A 15,934-nucleotide genomic window follows, 5' to 3' on the forward strand; every position below is an offset into this window, starting at 1 on the left:
TACGGGCGTCGTTGGGACAATGATATTGATCTCAATATACCCTCCGTGCATCGGACCATTGTACTCCGAATTAGAATTTCTTCAGTATTGACAAGACTGCAAAGGCCAGGAGCTGAAGCTCCTGCTTGTGGCCATTAGTTTAACACAGAGTTAGTAGTCTAAACTGAGCTCGTTTCCTACCGGTATCAACCGGTTTCTTGGCCTCAGTGACTACTTTCCTCTGATCACCGATGGGCCTCAGACAATGCTGGACTTGACTCTGACATACGTTTGACAGCGATCTAGGGGAGAAGAATTCGCGGAGATCCGCGACGCCATATTCTAGTTGCCGTGCCAAGAAAAAAGAGGGAGAAGCCTCATCTGGGGTCCTCAAAGGAGCGATTAGATCCTCGAGGATAATCCCGCTTGGGCAGTTACTTCGTAGCCTCATCTAAAGACTTGGCTAAAGTCTGCTCAAGGGCCATGTGTGTATACCGATCGAGCTTTGGGTTTCTTCCGCATTGAGATGCTCGATGATTAAGCGCAATCGACGAGAAACCACATATTGGCATCCGGCCTACATGAATTGGAAGGATCTCGCGTCTTCTCAACCCTTTACATGTCGGCCGGGGTCTCAACGACCCGAAGGCACCCGCCTCTAAGACAGGCCATCATCTGCAGCCGAGCACCGAGCAGCGAAATCACGTACGGTCTCTGCTTGTGTCGAGGCATATACTTACACTCGAGACCACCGATGGAGGGCATGTGCCAGCATCCTCCTTGGAGACAAGCACACATAGCTGCCTGACAGCGTGGCACCCGGAAACATACGGACGAAAGACCAGCGAATAGAATTCTTCAGCCGTTGTGTGCGGACAGTCAGATGAGAATAATCTCACCGTCATGTTCGTTTGTGCTTATCATAACACACGATTGGCTTGCTGCGGTCTGCATGGTCCTTGGCCTTCCAGTTGCATCGTCATTCATCATCAACAAAGAAGAGAGGGCTTGATCAGCAACCGCCAACCGCCATGATCATAATCATCCTCCTCCGAGTCAGCGACGGGACTCATCGCCACCAGAACACCATCCGTACTGCCAGGCATTTTTGCCGAGTCAGACAAACTCTTGAGCCCAGATGCCTGCTGCAGAAGTGCGCCTGAGACATTACATCTCACATGTAGAACCCGCCCACGTTAGATCGGCCGCCTCCCCGAGCGCCTACTACCCCCAGCCCGCAGGACACGGGAGTTCTATCAGATCCAGGTTGAAAAAAGACATGGCTGGCATATCTTTTTTGTTTGAGACAAGCTGCAATCAGGTCTCTCACCGGCGGTGAAGGACGTTGCAGGGCGGCAAGCATTGACCAGTCGATCGCTGTGCGCATACTAGCTGGCTGAGCTTCCGGCCGTTGGAGGATGATAGAAGGACCGAGACGAAAATAGTATGTGCCGCTCAATTATGTAAGTCGAATAGCTAACTTTCGAGCGCTTGAGCACATGGCATCGTGCGGTGACTCGGAAATGGCAACTGGCAGGCGTACTGTCACCGTTTGGAAGCGTTCGTGGTTTGAAGGCTAGAAAGAGAACAATCGTTCACGCTCCAAGGCACGTGGATAGATCGGAAACACCGGATCTGGCGCCACGCCGGCGATGACCTCGGGACAATGATCGTCGACCATGCGGACGACCCGTGATAATCGAACTCGAGAGAACAATCACAGAAAGGCGAGAGTCCGTGAGTTGCGCCGTTGCAAGTGCCGTTGCTGCACGTGCCTTTTGAGATCAATGAGACCCAGCCCGGGGGTTCGTATCCAAGATCGAGCCATCGTCGAACACTGGGAAAAAAGAAGCGGTGAACAGTGATGCGTGTTTCTAGACTCTATAGAGTTGAGACAGAGTTGCCCATCAATGGCGTCGGCGATGGGAAGAATGGTTTGTCACCTCATCATTGTCTTTGATGGACGCGTTCGGTAGGTATTCCACGAGGCCTACGCTACAGGGAGCATCCTGGTTATTTTCCAAGCAGATCGTCTAGAACTGACACGGCGCCGAAAATAGGGTTTGGGGGAGGTTTTGCTAAACCCACACGTGTTTCTCAATCGCGTTGAGAGAGCCCTGGCAGGAATGGACGATGATATCTGGATCCTCAATCATTTCTCTGCGTTATGCAGATCTCAAAATGAGGCTCGATGGAATCCGAGCTCGACTGGAGAACGCATATCTGTAGATGCATTGCGCCTCCTGCAAGGCCTGTATTGCTGCAAGTCATTGTGTTGCGCCGGAAGAGGGGTCAAGAGGGGGGTCACAGCGCTGGTCTAAACTGCAACACAGCAAACCGAAGCCTTTTAGAATCATCTATTATCCGCGGCCAAATTTCTGGTATCTCGGCACGCCCGGTCTTGTGTCGTCAAACTCGCGATGGGTCAGTAGCATTAGGCGCAGCGATCCGTCGGACAGTAAAACCAAGATATGTCCGGTCCCTTGCAGTAACTCTGCAGCATCTCCCCTTCCTAGCAGGGCCGGACCACGATGACGACCAGGTGAGGGGAGAACTAACGCAGGGAGAAAGCAAATAAGACGAAGTTAGAGACGACGACAACGAATCGCGCCCCGGTGAAAGAGCGGTGAATTGGTGTTCCTGCACACCATCATCGTTGGGTTATCCACCCTCCAAGCCGCGAAGTGGTCAGCCGATGGCCTCAAAGTCCGCTAAAGACGGGCTCCAAGGCGCTGTTCCTGGTACCTGGCAGGTTCTGGAGCTGGTGCGGTTGTTGGTAGCCTAGTGCTGGTATCGAGTAGCGGGCAAGTTGTTAGTGCGGTTTGAAGATGGCGTCAAGAGCTCCTCATATTGACGAGGATCGGTCGACAAACGAACAGCCGCCGGCCTCCGAGTCTCCAAATCCTTCAGCCTATCCGGCGTGGCTGTGGATCCAAAAACTCCAGGATTTGATGGTTCAAGGGTACTCCGTACTCCAGCGCGGCGAGCGACCGCTACGGATCTTGGAACCCCACAGGGCAGAGGCTGATCAAGTCAAGCAGCGTCGATCCAAGCATGGATGAGGCCTGACGTGACGGGTTGCTTAGAGAGCTTCTCGGCCATTGATGGACGGTGGTTGGAGCTTGGCTGATGAAAGACATGGAAGAGGATAACAGCGCAACGGCCTTTTGTCTGCAGTGACAGTTGTCACGTATCCGTCTGGCGGCAGCCGACGTGCCTGGGTTTGGCCTGGATAACCACCCAAAAGTCCATCACTCGCTTGCCTAGACCGTCGGTCCCTCGTGCGCAGTAGGCTGCCCTGGAATACCGCAAGAGATATCCGGGCACCATTTGGGCAACATCGGCATGCCGCCCTCCAGCGTCGTGGTCTCGACCAGTCTGTTTCCCTCGACATGAAAGCGCGGCTTGACATCGTCCGCACCGATTTTCTCGGCATACTGGACATGGAAATTTTACAGGGCTCGGGCGGAAAAGGCTGGCATTCCATGTGTGACACACGACGACTAAGAAGGCATAATGCCTGTTTCTTCACCAGCCCGCGCGTTCCTCGATTACTGCGAGAGCGTCCGGATGAAACCTGACAACGGAGAGGGGCACGAGGGGGTCATCAAAGAGGGGCGGTTTTCGAGGGCGTTTTTGGTTTATCGATGAAAAAGGCTGACGGGGCTATTAACTACTTTGTTACGGGAGGAGGGGTAGATTGCTTGGCTGGTGTGGGCGAGGTGACACCAGGCTCGAAGGAGGCCACTGACGTTGAATGTATTCGAAACTTGTTCCGATGGAGTCCAGACTTGGCCTGGGTCGGGCTGGAAATATCCCGCTGTCAAGCGATTGAACCACGCTGGAATCAGTTCGACCTGCAGAACAGGAACGTATCGTCGGGTTTGACAGCCTGCGATAATTCGGCGCGGAATAGGCCTCGGATTTCAATCTCCCTCTGAACGCAGGAGGGGTAGAAAATGCCACTAGAAGCTCCTCCCAGCCTGCAGTCATCAGGATGTGCGATCTTAACGAACGGAGGGCCATCAACGGCGGCAACTGCGTGACGCGCGCTAGGCAAGCGGTGAAGTTCAAGCTGAAGTATAAGCGGCATGGCCCGCGAACACCAGGAACGCTAGACTTTGAATAGTTTCGGCCGAACGTCCCAAGATACAATTAGTCTTGTCCCAGCAATGACCTTGACTGCCTGACGATCATAGCTCAGTGCTGTTCACCGTACCCAACGGGTCTGCTTTTGACGGGTTCGTAATGCTCCTCTTGGTAAAGGACGTCGGAGCGCCCTCTCGAGAACCCCAGGGCTCAAGGTGCAAGCAAGTATTCGTCGAATCGTTGAATCGTTGCACCAGCGTCGACACCACCCTGTTGCCGCCGGGCGGCTCGAATTGGAGAGGATAGGAATGACTACCTATCACACTGGTGACTTATCTGCTAGTGTGGCGTTTGCGGGGCACTTTGCATGCGACGCACCTCACTACCCCATTCAGAGTGGTGGCTTCTCTCCTGACAGTACATGGCTTGATGAATATCATCACCTGGCCCTCCATCTTCTGTTCTATGTGTGTGCTAATGTACGATAGTCCGGTGTCAAAGAGTGGGCTTGTTTCTCCCGGGCTCGTCAACATCCCGAACGCCCACTTATCGCAAGGGGGGACGTCGAGAGAAGGAACAGACGAAGAAGAAAAAACCGCAACACCAACGGCCAACGGCGCAAAGTCAGCCAATCCCTCTACTCCATCCAACCTGCGGGAAGACGCAGTGGGGACGGATCATGGTCAAGGCCTCGAGGTCTGTGTGCCAGTCAGTGCGGGCTGCATCTCGGTATGCAAGGTACCAGGGGTAAAGACCGTGGGAGATGGTAAGAATATTCGGATACCTACCTACAAGTGTGCTGGGTACAATAGCCCAAGAGACAAGACTGGTGTGATGAGACAATGGAGAAATCATCGGTGAGGATGGAGAAGAAGAAAGCGTTGTCGAGACCTGGCCAAGAATGATGCACTTTGATCTGTGAGCACCTCTGCCGCCCAGTGCCATCCTCTGGTGTCTCGGTCAGGAACGGCTCTAGCTCTGGCACTGTATTCGCGAGTTACACGATCGCTAGACTCTTCGAACGGCTGGGGATTGGAGAAAAAGCACGCCTTTCACCTGGCTTGAAATCCATTAAAGCGGTATACGAGGTTGTTCCTGGGCTCCCTTGCTTGCTTGTACTTCGTAAAGCAGGATCCTGGTGATCAAAGACGGATCGGCCCTGGTCCGTCTCGACTCTCGAAGAGCGCAAGACAAACAAGCTAGCTCCATCTGGATCATTGTCGTTTTCCTGAACGGAAAATACTCCGAGTCTCAACGGGTAGCCTCCGAGGACCGTGTCGTATTCCTTCACTCTGCTTGACGTCTTCAGGCTCTTGTACATTTGGAAGCGCGGAAATGGTTGCAGACTGTATGTCCTGTTGATGGAAGTATCGCAGAAACCGGGTTGGATTCTTGCCGCCAAGTGCGACGTCCAATATCAGACCAGAAACGAGCCCTGTCGCCGAAGTTCTGGCCCATTGAGGCATGCTCTGTCACTCGAGGCTCGCAGATACGGCCAGGTCTCATCTCAAAAACAGCTAGTAGCGGACAGTTATTGCCAGATGAGGATTAAGCAGTATTATTCCAAAGAATAATACTTCAAAAGAAGATGATGCAAATGCCGATTGTTCACGTTTCGTCACTCATTCGCCACAAGATGCCACCGACCCAAGTTCCTGCTCGCTTTGGAACGCCAGAGTGCCGTGTAGACCGTTGAATCCACCGATAATTCGTGGAAGGGTCTGCGAAACTGGTAGTGAGGAGATAGCAGTGCGTGGCCAGGTGCGGATAGTTACTCAATCGAGCCGCCGTCCGCAGTACGCCAGGATCATTCAAGGCTCGATATGCACTAGAGCTCCTCAATTCCAAGTTCGAGTTTCTGCGTGAACAACGCCCGCCTTCAATCCGCGTCGCCCTTGCAGGAGGCCCGATGAGGAGGCCCTGATAGCGATGACGCCAGGCCAATCACTGACAACCACGACGGAAGAACGGCGGGTCGTTTCAGCGCAGCTCCTCTGAGTGAGGACGGCATGTCTAATTGGACTGTGGTGTGTCTCGCTGGGTAGTGCTGATTTCCCCGCGCTGCGGTATTCCTTTTTTTCTTTTTTTTTTTTCCTGCCTCTCACGCCTCTCAACTGTCCCGACCTGGCCAAGGCAGACTCCATATCGAGCTGGGGTGGAAAACGCCATTACCATAATACCAAGGGGCGTTGGCAGAATGAAGCTGAAATGCTGAAGGAAGGATGATTCGGGTGTCCATGGAGCCGGTACGGCGAAACGGCCGCGGTTTGCTGAGAATGGTACGGAGTACACACCACAGTTATCAATGATGACTGCCATCCCATTCCCATCCCAGGGCATCCCGATTCTAGGCCCAACTATCGGGCGACACCTCGAGTGTGGTGCTGTTTTACTGGCCTGGCGTCTAGTGTCGTCGGCTGGCGTGGTGTGGCGATGGCAAGCCAGCAGGGCTTCTTGACTCGCTCACCGCTTCGGGTACAAGACGTGGGGGACCTGGGCTTCGTTGACCTGGGCGTCCCAAGTTCGAAGCGGCCGGCGCCAGAGATGACCGGTCACAAAATTCTGGTGTGAAGTTTCGTTCGCAATGCCAACTCGGCCCTGGCTCTCGGCCGGCTTCGTTTCCAGAATAGTTCACGACGGAGTACGGAGTAGTGTAGATAGCTGTGGCTCCGCGCCCGCCCCGCTACCAGTGCCCGCCGATTTTGAGGTTCTGTAGCACGACAACGGGCTGAGAAATGGGCCATCGCAGACGATGAGCAGAGCCATGCATGCCAGTCCAGTGCATTGCAGGATAAGCGCAGGGCATGTGCAGCCAGAGATTCTCAAGATAGCAGCGAGAGCCGGTGAGATGGCTGGGTGGCTGCGCGGGACCTATTGCGGGCAAAAGCAGCACGGGACGAGCTGTCATTGATGTTGTGTCTCGTCAGATGGCTGCGAGCCTGCGACAGGCGTGACCAGTGGTGAGGCCTACGCGCTGCAAGGATGCGGGGATTTTGACAAGGCCCCCCCGGGCGATGGACAAATTGCTTGCATGGAAGCGAGTGAAGGGCCGCAGAGGGGATCTGTGGATTGAGGTCTGAGATGCCATCACAGTTGCATCCGTATCCGACGTTGAGAGTTGAGTGCCAACGTAGGGATCGTGTACTTTGTAGAGAGCACTGGAGCGAGCGTTGCAGAAGCCAAGGCGGTTGGACTTGCACTTGCACAATTGCACTTGCACTCGAGGGCATGTAGAGTCGGGTTGCAGTCGCAGTCGGGAACTGTGCGCCGAGTGGCATCTGGCTTGTCCACCGAGCTTCACCTTTGCCCTCGAAATACCTTAGCGGGCGGTAGGTGGCTAGGATGAATTGGTCTGTACTTTGAAGTGGTCTAGCTCTTGCGCAAGAACAGGCGCAGCACCACGACCTTCCTGAGGTAGCGTGCTACAGGTACGTGTTCGCAGGTTTTGGCACGGCCGTCCTTCGTCGTACCGTAACGGACCGGACGTTGGGTGTCCGAAAATACATACAGCCAGTGATGACGGGTGGCGATGGGGACTGAAAGGCTGCGAATGAGGTCTGTGGTGAACTTGGAACGGTGACTGCTACACGTGAGCAGGCGTTGATGTGTGGGTTGATTGACGCTTGATGGATTTCATGGCTCGAGGTGAGGATATTCGACGTTGTATTCGAGGGTGGTTGGCGGCGGAGGAAAACGGGATGGGACGAGGATAGAGGAAAATTACCTAACTGACTGTGTACTACGTAAGGTACGTACTGCATGGAGGAGACGTCGACATCGAGACGGGAGCGAGTGGGGCATCTCATCAGGTACGTACCCATGACTAAGGAACGGGACGTACCCTTGCCCAACGCTCCCCTTCCTTCTCCTTCCCGTCTCCTCACTTAGGTTCACCGGGCACGGGCTACCTTACTACGTACATAGTAAACCTCACCTTAACGGTTACCTTACCTAACCCTACCCTTTTCTTACCTTACCTTCCATTGCCTGCCGACTTACGGATATTCTTACTTACCTTACCTAGAGGTACGACTTGGATTGTTTTAGACGCGGTGGACTTGGCGCTTGCACCAATAGTCGGCAAGGGCGTCCTGCCTTCTTTGTTTCTTTTTTCTTTCCGTTTGTGATCAAATGAGGCTTGTTCTAGTGCTATGCAACCGCTGCGTCCGTGTCCTTCGTCCTCGGCACCTACACGTGTATTCGTAGTATCTGCGATTCGCGAATACCCAGGTACCTTGCTTGCCGCAGGTAGTAGTCGTGGGTACGGATACTTTACGCCGTAGTGTACCGTAGGGTAGTGTGGTAAGGTTCCTTGGCTTCACGATGGAACCGATCATGACTCTGTTGCGAAGATTTGATGTTGCAAAGAACGCGGGATTCCGGCTTGGGCTGGATAAGCAGTTGCCGTCCGTTTGTTTCCGCCGTCAAAACTTGGTCAGGTATGCAAAAAAGATGGGTTGTGTCTGCACAATTGAGTTTCAAAAAAATGATACCAATCGCCCAAATTAGAAGCATTCGAGTCCTCCCATCTCCGGACCGAGCAACACCCGCAGCAGCAGGATGGGATCCAACAAGACTCGAGATGGATCCTGGATTACTTCCCTGCGGGATGCGTGCTGTCCTGTGCTGTGCTGTACACTACGGTCGTTGAACGTTGCATTCTGCATTTTTGCAGGCCCTGCTTCTCCTCTTCCCCCTCCTCTCCCCCTCTCTCCAGCCTCTCTTCCAGAATCCCCCTCCCCCGTCCCAGCCCAGGTGCCTGCGGACATACTAGAATCTGCACGAGATCTATCTTTTCACGTTGCTGCCGGGGTCTGACCTTTTTCCGTGCTGCACCTCGATGGAATGGGGCAGCTACAGGGACAGAGGCACAGAGGATGGTCTCACTCAATCCCGATGCCCATTACAATCCCAGCAACATCAACGGTGCACAGCAGCCAGGGCACCTAATCCCACACCCGCCATGGTTTCTTTTCCTTCGTTCCTTTCCAATGGCCTGCCTGCAGCTTGCCGACTAGGCAGTTGTCTATCCTCAAATGTTTCCTCTGTGGAGGTTGCGGAGGTGGAGGAAGAGGGGGGGGAAAGATAATCATGCTGTCCGTCACTTACAAACCAACCGTTCTAAACTTACAGCGACCATGAAGCCAGCCTGCCTCTGCTTATCGTGGCTCTGCTTTAGCTCAGCCTGGAGGAAGAGGGCTTCTCGATGCTCATTCGCCCTTCCGTTTCAACACCATTCCTCAAGCCCCCGGTGTGTTCCTGGGTCCTCCTTAACTAACCCATGTGCATGGCTGGGTCCTAGAAGAGCCCCCTCCATAAACGGCCACGAACCTTTGGTCAGAAATCAGCGCAGAACCACATGGCACCATCCAGGCCATACAATCCGCTCTCTGGGAACCCAGCTTGGGCAGCATCACATCAAGCCTGCTCAGTGTCTCCCCATGCTGACTGGACGTCGAAACAGACAACTGGTCAGAGCAATTAAGATGAGGCTGTTTAGGCTGCCCGGATGCCTGTAAGTGTACAAGGAAAGAAAAAGCTCCGAGAGGATCGGTCGGTGTCTTGGTCGACCCGACAAAACAAGCCCTGTCTTTCTGTCTCTCTCTCCTCCTCCGAGTCTGTCTGTCCCGGTTCCGACTCCGACTGCCTCCACAGTCCACACGCTGCGATCCGGCGACGGTGACAGCCGCGCTGCATCCGTGGACTCGTGTCGTTGGATTTCCATGTTGATGATCCTCGATGGGTTGTCACTCCAACTCATCCTCGGTCGTTTGTTTCGAACCTAGACTCTATCTATTCTTTCCCTTCTGCCATCCCACCTCGTTCTCGTCATCGGCATCCCGAAGGCCCTTGTGCAACCAATCGATTGCAGACGGATAGATCAAGGAACAACATACACACACTGCCCTGATGGACGATACAGTCCCTGGACCTTGTCTTCTGGGTGTATGGTGTAGTGTACGCTCCACAGATTGTGTGTGAGAGGGAAAGAAAGTGTGTGTGTGTATGCCGTACCTGACCGGACTTTACCTGACGTAAGGTAAGCTTCCGTGCCTGACCTGAGAGGCTAGAGTGGAAGAAGGTCCAAGTCTGTCCTTCCACGTTGCTATTCCCAGCCTTCTCCCGATGCCGCCATGATCCTCTCGGGTCTTCTTCCACGTCGCTCACCTGTCCTTCTATCTGATCCAACCCAACACCAACGCCAACACCGCAGCCAACGCCGGTACACCGATATCAGCACCAAGCACCAAGAACCAAGCACAGCACCGACACCAACAGCAACATACCGCTTATGCCAGGCTAGCCAGTCCCATCCAGCCAAGTCAAAATTTAGAAACATCACAACATCCTCCAATGGCTACCCGCAGACGCTCAGGTACCGCAGGACGCCATGCACACTAGACACAGACACACAACACACGCTCCTTCACTCACACACACCCCTCTTTTCTTCTCGTCTGCTCACCCCCCCTGTTCCTGTTCCTGTTTCTGTTCCTGAGTCTCTTCCACTCACCTCTCTCTCTCTCTCTCTCTCAGTCTCAACTCTCAACTCCTCACAATTCTCCCGCTCAGAAGCCAAGCCTTCACCCGCCCGCCCTCGTCTCGTCTTCTTGTCTTCACCCCTCCCCCCCTGTTCATGGACCCCGACACACAACTCATCCTCCGAACGCTCCACCCAGAGATCCACCTCTCCACTGTCTTGAACCTGATGCGTTGTGTGCAGCTCGGTTCGTTCGTTTCTTCCCACTCGTCACGGACGGTTTCTCTTGACCACAGACACCACCACACTAGGCACAGGAACCCGCAACTGACCACCACCATTCTCTTTGGCTCTGCTCATACACATTCTCACGCACACACACACACTTACTCGCTCTCAGCTTCTCGCCTCCCCCCTCCTCCTACACACGCGCACACCACACTAAAGGATCTCGACATCCTGTCCTGCATCACGGATCATGGCCACACCCCCGGAAAGGCCCCATAATATCCTTGCGGGATTATTCACATGCCGTCGTTCCCAAGCGGGTGCACGGTTGTACAGCTTATCCCTACCCTGTCTCTCAGTCTCTCCAAGCACACTCTTCCTCGCCGTACGGAGTATGCACCAAGTTGTGTGTACATGTCTAAGTGCGTGGTGTATCCGCACATCGTAGGTGCGTGGCTGCAAAGGTGGCCCAAGGTGCCACCGCCCGTCAATCTTTACATCGTTCCCATGTCAGTGCTGCCGCAAGTGCCGCATCCAAGGAAACCAGGTGCTCTCTACTACGTTTCCCACACCTACATGGCAGCCATATACATAACCCCAGGACAGCCGCCCACTATCTTCGTATTCGATCTCCGCGAGCCTCTCTTCCTCGTCTCCAACCCCTTCCCTTCCCTTACTTGAAGGTCTCCAGCATCAACCGGCTCCCAACGTCAATCTTGGAGTCGTGGAACCTGATCTCTGGTCCGTCTGTCATCCTGACCTGGTGCCGAGATCATTCACCCAAACTGTTTGTCACCCTTTCCTATAATCTCTTATTTTCCTTGAATGTCTATTTGTCGGTTTATTACTATTACGGAAGAACCCAAAAGCCCAGTGGTGCAAGTTGTCCATGGCGCTCGGCACCATTTGAATACTGGATTGTAATACGAACATTGGGTTGTTCCATTTATTATATCGGGCTGGCCCATCCACGCCGAAACGGCATATAATACCTACTGGACGATGTCGAGGACGAAACTGCTCTCAGCGGTGGTTTGGCTTTCCAGCCTCTCATTACCTACCAGAGCCTTTATTCGAAGAGACGACCTTACCGATTTCGAAACTGGAGAGGAAAGACAAGGCAAGGGCAAGGGCAAAGGAAAAGGAAAGGGAAAAGGCAAAGAAGGCGTACCGAATGTTCCCGTCACGACACCCGGACTCGACGCCCTGCCTACAACCGGTACCGATCCTGCGCCTGTCCTCGGGCCTGGGACGAACAATGGGGATCCAAACAATCCCAACAATGGAGGTGTGACCTGGCTCAACCCTGGCACTGAACACTCAGTCTGCGATGCCTTCACCCATCTGCCGTTTTCATCACACCGACGATCTCATCCGAGCCCCCGCCTTACCTCACCTGACTGACTCTTTGGACACCTCCGGACATTTCCTTTCCGTTTTGCTCTCATTTGACTTACATACGAATTGGATAAAGAGCTAACACATCTTCACAGCACCTCCCCATAACGAGGAACCGCCCCCTCCTCCTTCGGAAAACCCTCAGGTCCCGGAAAACCCTCCAAATCAGGACCCCCCTCCACCCCCTCCCCCACCAGAGGAACCACCGCCGCCGCCGCCTCCTCCAGAAGCGCCGGCTCCTCCGCCTCCACCCCCGGAGACCACCGCACCGCCGCCTCCGTCTCCCCCGGCGCCTACCACCACCTCGGTTGAGAGTCGAAGGGCAACGACAACCCCAAGATCTAGTCCCTTAGTCTCAACTTCGAGACCTCCGGTGCCATCGGTCTCGTCTTCTCCAACCCCAATTCGCTCGTTTCCTCCACCGGTCTTTTCACAGCCGAGTGCACCCCCGCCAAACTTTCCCCAGCCGTTTCCGCGACCAAGTTCAACACCAAAGGTTTCTCAGTCAAGCTCAACGACATCTCTCATCGTTGTACTTCCGCCGCCAACTTCAGTTCCACTGACCACGTTGCCGCCACCTGCTCAGCCGACTGATGCTGGGAGCAGGAGTTCGAACCTGCCGGCGCCAGCTGCACCAAGCTCAACCTCTTTGACTGACCAGCACGGCGCCATGAGCGGAAATAAATCACAGGGTATTGAGGGCAACCGTGGCCTTGTGGTTGCTCTGAGCACTGTACTCTCTGTGCTTGGAGTGATCATTATTATCGGGGCCATCTTTCTCTGCTACCGTTACCGCCGTGGCCGCCTGCCATTCAGCCGCCGGGGCAACAGCCCGATTGATGACGAGGAGATCGAATCGTGGAAGGCCTGCCGGACAATTGAGAAATGCACGACCGTGGTCGTGGATAAACATGACTCGGCTGGTTCTATTCGCAAGCCAGCTAGCGTGATTGTCTATCAAAATCACAACCAGCACCAGCCGCGCCCTTCTACGGATACCGCACCTCGCTCTCTGTATCACAAGCGGAGCATGGACAAGAAGAGTATTGATATCCCTCAAACTCCCGTTCTCGCACGAGCCCCAAACGCCCGCGTTGGCCTCACTGACGACGCTGTCGAGGGTGACCTCGCCTTCCTCCCATCCCCCAAGCGACAGAACTCCAGACTGTCCAAGTTGCCGTCTCCTCGTCATGGCAGACATCGCAGCTCTCGCAGCAGCGCGAGTGTCGGTAGTCTGCGCGAGCATTGGTATGGCTACCACACCGACACGGAAATGTCTCCCCGCCCTTCGGTGGATCCTTACTCCCGGATGCCTTCTTCGGCACACTCGGATGGGAGGCACCAGCGGGTTTACTCGTCTCCCTCGAACCCTCCGAGGCTTTCACTTGATGAGGAATATCACATGGGTGGCCTCTCCCCACGCCCTTTCCTACGGCAATCAGAAATTGGTCTCGCAGTAGGCTGAAGTTACGATTCACGATTCTACGCCGGCCTATGAGATTTCTCTAACGCCGAGCCTTGTCTTACAACCAACCTTTACGATTCTTGCACGAATTCCTTTGCAACGAACCCTGCGGATGACAGGAGCACGCCACACGCTAGGCTACGACATTCGTTTCAGCCCTCGCGCTCTTCCCGCGGGACTGGAGAGAAGTGCGGGGTGTGCTATCGCGCGGGACTTTTTGTTTCATGTCCCGAAGGATGGCAGCATATCTCAACTCCCCATGTGGCTTAAAACCATCACGAGGGTGGTGGGTGAGGCCAGCCATATCAAACTCAGAATGGAAATTCATGGCTCAACAGTCCTCCCCGCCACCATTACTCTTCCGGCTTCCTTCGCGATACCCTCTTCACAGTGGCATGCAAGGCCCGGTGGACGCATCTAATGCGACCTAACTCCCCTCTCATGTTCCTCTTAAGTGAGCGAGCACCATGACGCTTCATAATTGCCATATCTGGCAAGAAGCTTCGATGTCTGAAACGACATCTTTTCCCCCTTTAATGGTGGCTCATTGGAGTCACTCATGACGGAATGGTGATGGATATACCCACATGACAAACGGTCTACTTACAGCTGCAACGCAGCTCATTTTCTATATCTTAGTCTCTAAATACTTCGCCGGCCAACCAAACTTAGCCCCGAAACAAATTCAAATACAAGCCATATACCAAAGTGTCACGGTCTAGATCTCAGCGTGATTTGCGTGTTGTGTATGAACCCGAGGTGAATCGCGCCTGTGGCGAAATGAAATCGTGGACTATTTTGAGAGGCCACAACGAAGAGGTTGTCACAATGTCAGAACGGAAGCTTTTTGCGTGCGCGAACGGTAGAGCAGAGCGCGGTCGCTCTGCTCATCATCCCATCTTTAGGCAGCAACCCTCACATAGACGTCGGCCACGCTGCTGACAAGACCCAAAAGTTCCCAAGAATCGCTGGTGAAACGCGGAACAAGGAGCATGGGGGTGAGAGGTGGTGCTAGGTACTCCCACCTCAGCAACCTGAAAGAAGAGAAGAAGACCTTTCAACACAGATAGGTGCCGGCACTTGACCGACTGACGGGCGGGAGGGAAGAGGAGGGGAGGGGGGAAAGAAAAGCAACATTTCGTAGCCAAGGTTTCGATGACACTGTGGTGTCGTGTTCTTGGTTTTCTGTCTTTGCTCGCCATCTCCCCCCTCTCCCCCCTCTTCTCCCCTACCACGGCGCTGGCCACATTGCGACACCTGCCATCCCAGGATGACGGGCACGATGGCAGGCGGGACAGGTGAAACGCGAATGCTCTTTTTTTCTTCTTCTCCTTCCCCGCCGCGGCGCCGGCGTGGGTGTTGCAACACAAAATTGGCACATCGGGGACGAACGCGAACCGACGGGAGGAAGTCTGGGAGAAGGGCGGGGAAGATGTCCGGTCGTGGGTATGGGGGCTATGAGGTGAAGGACCTGTCTTTGACTTTTGAGTGGTGTCTTCGCATTTAGATACAGAAAGATGAGATGCCTCTCTGCCTCTTTTGATCGTCACAACTTTGGTTGGTGAACGCCACTATCAACTTGAAGGAATCGGATGGAAGTTCGTGAAGAGGGCTGTGGCGTGTCGTGTGTATTTGTCGGTTCATCATTACCCAGACCGAGTTGGTACTCTTATACATCGCACATTTACAATTCTTTCATTCCATCTTCTTTACTTGGTTTGTATTATCCCCTCGTCGTTATGCAAATTTCATTCGTCGGGAAAAAGGAAAGCTATCCATCTTCGGAGATAGCGGGAGCGGCTGAAAGGAGACAGAATCCTCATCCCTCGGATGTTTCTTACTTTTCACATCTTTCCTTTCGAGTCTTCTGACACCTGTCATGACGTTTTTTTTCCTGTGGCGTAGTTCACCTCGGTTTCTGATGCCTGGACTCTTTTCTCCGCGTGCGCGCGTCTTCTTCGTGTCACATCTGCGGGTTCACGATTTATTTCGGATGTTTGCGGGGAGGAGGGAGAAACATGGGAAGCAGGGGGGAGGTTGTATGGAGGCGAATTTCCGAGCTTTTGGGAGTGTGCGATAGTTCTAGAATTCGTACGTTGGGGCAGGACGAATCGGGGACGGGGGTTACGGGAGGTGTAGTGCGAGGTGTGAATAGCAGGGTCAGGGAAGATGCGAGGTGTCTTGCCATCCCGCTGCTATTGGGATGTACGTTGATGGTTGGAATGGTGATGGGCGGTGATGTGACTTGAGTTGCGTCGAATAATGTTGGCAGGCCGAGGCCAGTGTGATAGATG

General features: G+C 54.1%; 1 protein-coding gene across 1 annotated transcript; it reads left to right on the top strand.

Annotated features, from left to right (window-relative positions):
* Positions 1-10,198: 10,198 nt before the first annotated feature.
* On the top strand, positions 10,199-14,338 carry HER10_EVM0008149 (uncharacterized protein). Its single transcript, XM_035477681.1, has one exon. It carries the CDS (start codon positions 12,846-12,848, stop codon positions 13,638-13,640), a length of 795 nt encoding a protein of 264 aa, XP_035330823.1. The 5' UTR covers positions 10,199-12,845; the 3' UTR covers positions 13,641-14,338.
* Positions 14,339-15,934: the final 1,596 nt, after the last annotated feature.

Source organism: Colletotrichum scovillei, assembly GCF_011075155.1.
Source record: "Colletotrichum scovillei strain TJNH1 chromosome Unknown Contig00008, whole genome shotgun sequence".
NCBI classification, from domain to species: domain Eukaryota; kingdom Fungi; phylum Ascomycota; class Sordariomycetes; order Glomerellales; family Glomerellaceae; genus Colletotrichum; species Colletotrichum scovillei.

What these genes read in the sequence shown, in the direction of transcription:
- HER10_EVM0008149 (XM_035477681.1), top strand. Translation starts at nt 12,846, where the DNA reads ATGAGCGGAAATAAATCACAGGGTATTGAGGGCAACCGTGGCCTTGTG.